At 40.1% G+C, this 10,599-nt stretch overlaps 1 protein-coding gene across 1 annotated transcript in view; it reads right to left on the minus strand.

Moving 5' to 3' along the window:
- Positions 1 to 3,267: 3,267 nt before the first annotated feature.
- Positions 3,268 to 10,599, minus strand: part of srgn (serglycin) — an 8,336-nt gene continuing 1,004 nt past the window's right edge. The window contains exons 2-4 of the mRNA XM_071545144.1: positions 9,106 to 9,244; positions 5,820 to 6,034; positions 3,268 to 5,444 (exon numbers count right to left, since the gene is read on the minus strand). Of these exons, the coding sequence (XP_071401245.1) occupies positions 5,344 to 5,444; positions 5,820 to 6,034; positions 9,106 to 9,244 (455 nt within the window). The 3' untranslated portion in view covers positions 3,268 to 5,343. The remainder of the gene's footprint in view (positions 5,445 to 5,819; positions 6,035 to 9,105; positions 9,245 to 10,599) is intronic.

A 10,599-nucleotide genomic window follows, 5' to 3' on the forward strand; every position in this document is an offset into this window, starting at 1 on the left:
CTATCTGAACCAAGAAGCAGTAACAAGGTTTACTGTCACGTGATCCCAGTCATATGAGTGGGCGGACGCCCTTTGGGTGCAGGTATGGGTCTCAAACTTTATGAGGGGACAGGGACTTGGCCTTTGACCTGAAGATCCTCAGATAGGTTGAATGGAAACTTTCTCACAGTCTACTAATCCAGTGGTTCTCAACGCGGGGTCCGGGGACCACCAGGGGTCCTTGAGGGGGTTCCAGAGGGTCCCCAGCAAACTGATGAATTGATTGATGAACTTCAGCATTATTTCATTTACAAGAAGTTAACACAGTTAGAGAATGTAGCAGAATGACTGTTCTGATCATAGTTTCTCTGTTATCTCTCTACCTACAATACAGATAGTCATGGAATTCTGGACAAAATCATATCTGACAATAAAAATATTCTCAGATTTGGGTCTGAGAGACAAAATATCATCAAATGGGGGTCTGTGGCCCTAATGTGGACTAAACTAGGGTCCTTGATATGAAAAAGGTTGATAGTCACTGTACTAACTAGTAGAGATCAGATCAGAGTGCTTAAACTTGCGGTTGTCAAAGGGGGATCCACCAGACACAAGTCCAGGATTCCCTTTGGGTATTGACCTAGAAAATGTTGCACTATTCTTGTCTTTATTTATTTCTGAGTTCCCTTACATGCCTTTAGGGACCACTGGGGGATTCCTGGAAATAGGCAAATGACAATTCACTATAGACAACCTTTTGTGGATCATTGTATACTGTTCAAAAAAAGTTCTTTAACAGCTGAGAAATTAAAATATCTGGTGAAACTGTGAATCCACGAGCCATTCTGGCCACTTAATGGAAAATATAGTTTCAGCAAGAAACTGTATGACCCAGTGAATTCATCCAAGGTGTGTTTTTATACTGTATGTACAAAGATGAAGTATAATGAGTTTTTTAACATAGTTATTTTTTTCCTACATGACCAATTTCACCAGAAATATATCCAACAATACTTTTTAATGAAACACTGAAAGTAATATTGCCCACATTGTGACGTTGCCTATGTGGCATCACCCTTGGTATTCACTTTTCTTCTCCAGGCAACAAAGCTGAAACAGGTTTTCAGGTTGTGACACTTTATTTGGAGAGTCAAATCTTGATACTCAACTATGAGGTGAAAAAAGTAGATGTTCAATAAACAGTAACTTGTCTGTTTGCTACAACTCCACAAAAAAGCACTGAATGTCTATAGACTAATATTCACACTATTGTGATTATCACCTGAAACTCAGTAGACTTTTTGTAACACATTATAGTCACTTTGACAGTAAGTTGAGTATCAGCATGGGACTACAAATAAAGTGTGACCAGTTGTGATGCCTCTAGACTGAAAATATTTGCATAATGTGATTTTGTAATCCAGTTTTTTGTAACCACAATTACAGATAATACCTGACAATGTGTACAAAGAATGGGCAATTCTTTGGCAAAGGAAAACAGTCAACATGTAAAATGTCCTTTTATTCCACTAATTTCAAGTCACATGGTCTAATTGCTGTTTCAAATGCTTTTGCCATGGGAGTCTGAGCTTTTCACCATCAACCACACCATTCTTCTCTCCCGCCTTGAATCCTCCCTCAACATCACCGGTACTGCCCTCTCCCGGCTAAGGTCATATCTCACAAACAGACAATAGTTCATCAACATCAACAACTGCACCTCCTCCACCACTCCTCTGTCCCAAGGCGTCCCCCAGGGTTCGGTGCTTGGTCCTCTCCTTTTCATCCTCTACCTGCTCCCCCTTGGTAACATCATACGTCGTCATGGTCTCCATTTCCACTGCTACGCCAATGACGTCCAGCTCTACATTTCCACTAAATCCATCACCACTGCTACTCACTCCACTCTGACCAACTGTCTCACTGAAATTAAATCATGGATGCAAGCCAACTTCCTCAAACTAAACTGTGATAAATCTGACATGCTAATCATTGGTCCCAAATCCCTCACTAAAGCCACCCACAACTTCTGCCTCACCATCGATAACTCCACTCTGTCTCCCTCCCCACACATCCTCAACCTCTGAGTCTTTTTCGACAGTAACCTCTCCTTTGAACACCACGTCAAACAAATCACCAAAACTGCCTTTTTCCACCTAAAAAACATAGCTCGTCTCCGCCCATCACTCTCCCTCTCTGCTGCTGAAACTCTGATCCATGCTTTCATCACATCCAGAATTGACTACTGCAACAGCATTCTTTATGGCACATTATCCAAAGTCCTAAATAAACTCCAGTACATCCAGAACTCTGCTGCTTGCCTGCTCACCCACTCCCGTTCCCGTGACCACATCACCCCTGTCCTCCAGAACCTCCACTGGCTCCCTGTCCCACAACGGATCCAATTCAAAGTCCTTCTCCTCACTCACAAAGCCCTCCATAACCAGGCCCCCTCCTACCTCACCGACCTGCTCCACCACCACACTCTCTCCTGCTGCCTCCGCTCCTCTGATGCCAACCTCCTGTCTCCACCACTCAGGACCAAGCACCGGACCTGGGGCGACAGAGCCTTCTCCATAGCTGCCCCCTCCCTCTGGAACTCTCTCCCCAAACACATCCGAGACTGTACCGACCTGCTCATGTTCAAATCACTAATCAAAACTCACCTTTTCAGAACTGCTTTTAATGTGTGATTAATCTTGTGGATATGTTTTTATTGTGTTGTTTTCTATGATCATTTTAACTTATGTAAAGTGTCTTTGAGTACCCTGAAAAGTGCTCTATAAATAAAATGTATTATTATTATTATTATTATTATTATTATTCTCTGCTCTCTGAACTCAACTGTCTGTCTAATTTGGTGCAATAGGCTGAGAAGTTGGAACCACAAAGTCACTTGAACCAGGAACTTAAACAATGGCACTTATATGCTGATAGTATGACTTTGTAGAAATCAAATGGTTGAATTAAAGATTGTTCTTGTAGTCCAGCAGGCTACACTGCATACTGTTAAATGGCTATGATACTGAGGTTTCAGATCAGGCTAATGATTGTCATTTCTCTGTCACTCCCCACAATACACTGTCTAAATGTAATACTACCACTACTACTACTACTACTACATCTACTACTACTACTACTACTATTATTATTATTGTTGTTGTTGTTATAATTATATATATGATATATTAAGCTAATATCCCATATCACACTCCACATTGTATCTTAAATGTCATTCTATACTGTACACTGTCTAATGCATCAGAAAAATCATTAAGGAATAGCATGTAGATGAAAATAGTTTTATTGCATTATCCACCACATTCTCCCTTCTATGCAGATTCAAGAAACAGAGGTGCAGAATGATAACTTGTCACATTGATAATCTGTCACAGAATAATAATTAACTTGGATTATTAATAGCTTCAATTGCATCCAGCACGTAAAATAAATGTATTTATTTATTCATTTTAATTTCTTATGCATTAAAAAAACATTTGTCTTAATTCTGGAAATGACATGACTATAAATCACTGAGCTATAAAATATAAAAGCCACCATTCTAAGCTTAACACTCACATTCTCAGCAAGTAAAAAATTAAAGGCTGTGAGCAGGAGAGGTTCAACTCAGCTTCGAATCAACTAACTCAGAATGTAAATACAAACTATAATTCATTTGCTAATGCCATAGCATTCATTCAATCATTTATTTCTTAATGTGTTTGGTAAAAAGCTTTCTCATTCCAAAAGGTTTTAAATATCAGAATTGATTTTGTATAATATCCATTTCCTCTGTTGACTGAACTGAGTGAGCTGAACCCAGCCCTTCTCAGGATAGCTTAGTCTATCCAAGCCCTTTTCTCCTCCTTCTGCAGTAAAGCCAGAGTTAGAGATGTGACAAAACACAGAGAGGGGTGACACCTGCCAGAGATAGTTTTGAAAAGCACAGCAACAAATCCTTTATCATGTTCTCGTTTTTTTGCACTGTAATCTATGCTAAATTGACGCTGCAATATGATTGTGTTGCAAGCTGTGATGCACTTGTTCATCATTGTCTACTGAGAATTATGAGACTCAGAAATGGCTTGTTCTTCTTTAGCGCTTATTTTAATTCACTCTAGATCAGTGTGTCAACTACATTCTTAAAATGTCTACTGCAAATTGTAGATGCCATCAAAATGAGTTCAGTTTAATGCATACACTTGTCTTGTCACATCATTACTTTAAAAAAAAATATGTATCTCTGGATAAGGTGTTGTAAAATTCTGGATGTGATGCCATATCGTTGGGCAGCTGTCAGACAAAGACCACAGGACAGTAGAACCTTGTTTATCCAAACCTGAGATTTACAAACTGCCCAGTTGACTGAACAGGCATTATGCACAAGATGTACTGAAAATACTATTGGATACTGATGTTGTAACTCCTTTATTGATAGAAGTATTTGAAATGCAAATGCATGCATGAGCACAGTTCATATTTTGAATAAGTTCCAGCTCACAGTGTCAAGGATTGTGTGGAATCCGCTCCACTCCTGAGGGGTTTGGATTAGCAAGGTTCTCCTGTTCAACCCTGCAGACCAGCGGTTCTCAACATGGGGTGCGGGACCCTCCTGGGTGGGCATGATGTTTCAGAAAACTTGAGACAAAGGGATCAAATTCTTCTGATATAATAACTTATTACTGTTGTGTGTCTTAAAGACACACGTGACTCATGGTCCCACCCACCTATAGGGGAGGGAGGGGGGTCCCAAGCGTTATGAGGGGTGAGTTGGCATTTGAGATTTATAAAAACTACATTTTATCAGGCTTGATTTAAAGGGGCCTTTGGAAAAAATGGTTGGGAACCACAGCTGCACACAGTGAGCAATGCGTGGACAGGGGCATCAACTTATTGCACTGGCCTTACACTTCTAGAAAAGCATATTCCAAAAGTCATATTAAAAAGTTATATTCCAATTTATACAATAATATCTGATAATATCTAATATATGTTCTCAACAAGAAAATGTAAATACAGGGCACTGCCAAAAACGTTAATAACAACTTACAGTAAGAGTGTATATATGTAATTTCCTTTCCTTTCCTTTATTTTGGCAGGTACATATACATTTGCAATTGTTCCTTTGCCCCTAAAGAGAATTATCTCCCATCAGTAGCTCTGAGAATTTAAAACTTCAACTTCTGATTGGCCAAGGCTATCTACCACCAGGTGGTGATGCAATTTTTATTTTACTCTTGGACTGGATGGAAACACAATAGATGACAGCCTTGTGTGTGTGTGTGTGTGTGTGTGTGTGTGTGTGTGTGTGTGTGTGTGTCTGTGTGTGCGTGTGTCTGTGTGTGTGTGTGTGTGTGTGTCAGTCTACAGCTGCAGTAGGTGGTCTTCTCTCAGCTCGTGCTCGGCTGGCTTTGCCTCATCAAGCAGCAGCTCCAAACTCATATGCTCTGGATCCTCACTCAGACCTACAACCAGAAAATAAGGAGGGATCAGATTACAGGGAGCAGATAACAAGGAGGGGCCATGCAGAAAGCTAGGTGGAGTGAGAGGTTACACTGCTCTGGGCAGAAAACCAGAAGGGCTCATAGTGCTAGATGTACAAAACAAGGAAGGGACAGAGTGAGAGGGGCACAAACAATGAGCAGCCAATTGGTATTATTATAGCAGATACTTTTGAATGTAAACAGATTCATGGGGCCAGTAGGTATAAGAGATTAACAATGGGAATGTTAGCAATTGATGAATCATTTTGAGTGAGACTGTAGCAGGTAGAAGATGCCTTCAGCATGAATGCAGAAACCTGTGGAATACATAGCATCCACATTCCTCCATTTACTTACCTTGGTATCGCTCTGCCTCCTTCTCTGTCCAGGACTCCCCAGAGCCAGTCTCTGATTCGCCAGTCACAAAGGACCGGTCCGCCATAAATGGAAGTTCAGCTGCGGAGCCCTCAAAAGCACCAGACCCTTCCTCAGGCAGGGGCATGGTGGCCATCATCATCTTTCTCTCGTCTCCCATTGGCCCCTCCTCCTCCTCCGGTGCAGCCTCTTCCTCCCTGGAATCAGGATGAGAATGAGAATGTTTGGGCATACTGGGTGGATACTGGACTGAGACAGAGTTGCTCTTTAAGATCACATCATTTAAAAATATGACACTTTTTTACACTTCGTTTAACCGACATTGCCATGCTTAAAGCCCTCCTCTAAGGTCTCCATCTCCCTAAAAGCTCCTCTGAATAGGGTCCATTTTAAGAAGTGATGCATGATTATCTCCATCTCTCACGATGAGCTTTAGTAGTGCAGTAAGGGAATTGGGGGCAATGCAGTGCTGGGCCTGTTTCAGTTGGTAGTAGTATATTTTCTTTTTAAATGTGATTTTAATGCACTTTTACTTTTCTTTATCTTTTTATCTTTCTAATTTTCTTGCACTGTCTTTCTAAATGTGATTTTAATGCACTTTCAGCTATGTCTTTTTTTTCTTCTATTATGTAAAGCACTTTGAATTGCCGTTGTGTATGAAATATGCAATATAAGTAAACTTGCCTTGCCTTGCCTTGTAAACCAATGATATGCTTGCAAGGCTTGTATGAAACATTGCAGTCAATGTAAGAGATTCCAGTTGCCAATTTAATTAGATTACTGTGTCCCTGTTACACGTGACCTGTTACCTCTCAAGCCTGAGAACCAGACCAGTACAGCACAGCTAATTTCCAGGCACAGAACAATAGACCAGAAGCAGCAGGCCACCAGCCGTCACAGCCCACTTCCTCTAAACACTTCCCTCTGGCTTCCTGTTCAAGGCACGCTGCAAAACGGAGGCTGGGAGGGTTGCTGCTGAGACCCTTGTGTTTTTAAGCAAGGTCTAATGATGTCGGAGGCCTAATAAGGTGCAGCCTAAAGACTCAGGCATCTCATAAAAGAGGCTATCCATTCTCACACTGTCTGTCTCACCCTTGCTCTGTGTATCGCTCTCCCTCCTTTCTACTTTCTACCTCCCATCCTCTCTGGTTTCCTTGGGTCTTCCTCTTTGACTCTTTTCCTTTCCCCTCTGTCTCTGTTTCCTCTGCTGCTCATAGCTTCATGAATATAGGATCTAATAGACTCTCAGTTAGACTTTTAACCCGGATCAAACCAGAATTAAATCATATCATAGTAGTGACTCAGTGGACTAAGGTACATACCATACAATTTGTGATGTTTTGCGTTTGCATCCATCATGACTTACATCAAATCTTATCCCTTCTTTACAGAAAGATTAACAATCCATGTCACCCCTCTCTCTTTCTCTCACAGACACAGACACAAACACAATCTCTCTATCCCCCATTTTGCCTATCACTCTTTACTGTATTGTCTATAAAAAGATATGCCTTAAAATAATGTTAGAAAGCATGAAGGCCGTTTTCGGACAACATGCTGACGGGGTGACAGAAGCCACAAGTGTGAGAAACTTCTCTGATAGACTGATTAAATGTCCTTGTGGAAATCTTGTAAAACGTGTTTTTAATTTTCTCACATGAACTGGAGGTTTACACTGTTCTTTACCTGCAGAGTAAATACGATGAACCCAGGGCTCATTAAACCCATTGAAAACACACTGTGTGATTTCAACAATAAATGGGCAGCAGCTGGAAAATATGATTTCTTGTTTTCATTCTTGAAAAGTTGACTTTTTGCAAATATAAGGCTTTCATCTGATAGCAGCCATGTCTGTTGACAGGAACACTAAAAGAGGAAACTGACGACTTAGCTGAGGCAGGGTGATAGTACAACTGCCTTCCTTCACACACAGAAAAACATTAATTGCGGAAGACATATACACAACCTAAGTGTTAAACACACACACACACACACACACACACACACACACACACACACACACGCACTAAAACATCACTGGTTTCACATACTAAGTTACATCACAGCTCTGTTCTGGTCATTAATTTCAGAAGGGTCACAGTTTTGAAGTTCAACTAAATGGAAGAATCTGGAACTATTCAGCTTCCAGAAAGCTGTGCAAAATTAGAGTCTAAAAACTAGGTATAGACTCAATTAAAAATGTAAACATAAAATGCATTACTAGTGATGGGACAATATGCTAATCTCATGATACGATTTGATACACGATATGGGGTTCACAATTAGATAAAATCACGATACGATGTAATAAATAAAAGTTCAATGACACTAAAGTATGAGTATGAGTGCAGAATTATGTTGATTTCTGAGCCACAAATCTTTCTAGCAATGGCACTGACTTGCTAAAATGTAAAGAACAATTTAAAAATGTCATTACAAAGTGCAAATAATATAATGTTGATGGAGAGTTTGTGAAATTGTGATGGGCAAGCCATCTCATTTGTGATACAGCAGAATAAAATGTAGCTAATATCACCATTCATTTTTCTGTCCCACAATACGTATTGCGTAGTTGTTCTTGAGTTGTTCTTCAATGCTGTGAAAGGATCCGCTTCTCTCATCTTCATTCTTACCCGTAACTATTGGCAAGGATGGCAAAACTGACCACAGATCAGCATCTATTGGCTTAACGTCTGTGTAATCCTATTTCTACATCTACATGTGTGACAACACAACACAGATAAGAAACTCTTTATGCCTTCCTCATTCTTGCAGTCTGTCTCTTTATTTGTCTAAAGTGTTTTCCCTCTTTCTGTCCCTCTCATTTCTCCTCTATTCTTGCTTTTCTTGGCCGCCTCCCTGACACTTACACACTCACACACACACACACATACACATGCACACACACAGACACATAGAGGGTGTCGTTAGAGCAGTGTTAATCAACATAACAGCTCCATTACCCTTCACTCAGTGCTTTCTTTGTATGTGTTCATCTGACTATAATATGTACTCTCTGAAATTGTTGTTTTGTTTTTCAGACTCATTTTAACAGCAAAGTGAACTCACTGCTGCTGAGACACTATTCAGAGCCACCTTACTGTGTCTACAAGTGAAAGCAAATATACCATCAACATGCCAAGCTTTTATTGGGCTCTCTCTATATCTCACTCTCTCTCTCTCTTTCTCTCTCTCTCTCTCTCTCTCTCACACACACACACACACACACACACACACACACAAGGTTGCACAAAACATGAGTACATACATATATTGAGCGGCTGAGGCAGGCAGTCTGGATGGCAGGTCTGGATCCAGTGCCATCACTGGACTTTGGTGAGTCACACAGTTGGGCTGGTCTCCGCTGGGGTTACACCTCACAAACATATACCTGCCTGTGGGCGCGCCTGGAGACAGAGGGGCGGAGGGATAGGTTAGACAGAGTTTGGGTGCAATGTGGATGGGTGAAGTGTCATTTAATGCTCAATTTGTGGTGAATTTTTCAATTCACCACAATTTCAACATTTCATGCAACTTATTTCATGCAACATTTTATGCAACTGATTAACTGAGGCAGAATGTTTTTGACCAACATCTGCAAACTCGTCTGCTCGTCTGCAAACTCGAGCATTTAAGGCTGAATATCTCAAATGTAAAAAATTTATAAATGTAACTGACTGACTGACTGACTGACTGACACCTGCTCTAAACAAATTCAATCCAGGGTGAAAATAACAGTTTTATGGTTTCATGGTTCCATGTTTCAGGTGATTACAACATTATTCTGATGGAGGAAAAACTGACAGTCAGCCTAAAAAGGCTTCAGATTGTTTATTCTGTTCCACCATGTACTAGAAAGATGGAAGTAATAGCATCTCAGTTTCCTCTTGTCACACAACGGCAAGTTGATCAAAGAGCTTGTCTGATAAAAAAGTGTCTGTATTCCTGGTTGGCATAAACAAATTGGCCAGAAATCTCCAGTATTGTGCAGTCAGATGTTTCTCCACACAACTGCCACTAAATGTGTCCAAGCTACAGTAAGCACTACATATTGATACCATCACATCAGCTGCTATTATTAAAGGCTATATAGAATTAAAGGGAGAATTCACCAAAAACAGAATTAACATGTTAATCCGCTGATCTTGGACAGTTCAATCAAGTTCACATACAATTAATCCTATGACTTTGGACAGTTTGATATGGATTTATGAATGTTGTATGAAACAAAATTCACACAAGTGTCCTGCAGTAACGCCTTATCTCATCTCCAGGTTTGCCATTTTTGCTGCAACAGACAGCCGGCATTCTGTACAACTTTTATTAGAAAACGTTTCATAGCCCTAGGGACAAGCTAACACATTGATGAAGCATTATAAAATGTTAGAAAAATACAGTTTTCTTTAAGCCCTGAAATTCCTGATATGGCCGGAGACTGTCATTGATAATCTACCACCATCTATTAGCTATATATTATCATCTGACTGTTGTATCAACACAAGAATAATGAATGTGAAAACTGTTTTAAGTGCTCAAAAATAAAACATTGCTAAAAAGGAATCTGCATCAGTATTCCCTTAATAACTTCCCCAAAATAACTAGCCTATCCTAATCTTATAACAAAATGTAGAACATAGAAAAATCCATATAGGAATATTCTGGTGTTAGTGTTAGGAGGTACAAAAAAATATATAAATAAATATCATGAAATAAGGACACTTTAAACCCACTATTAAATACCAGACACACAAGTCCCTACAGG

Source organism: Centroberyx affinis, unplaced genomic scaffold (assembly GCF_046629955.1).
Source record: "Centroberyx affinis isolate AG114_WGS23_722 - 3 ecotype Tasmania unplaced genomic scaffold, CSIRO-AGI_Caff_v1 ptg004778l_1, whole genome shotgun sequence".
Classification (NCBI taxonomy): Eukaryota; Metazoa; Chordata; class Actinopteri; order Beryciformes; family Berycidae; genus Centroberyx; species Centroberyx affinis.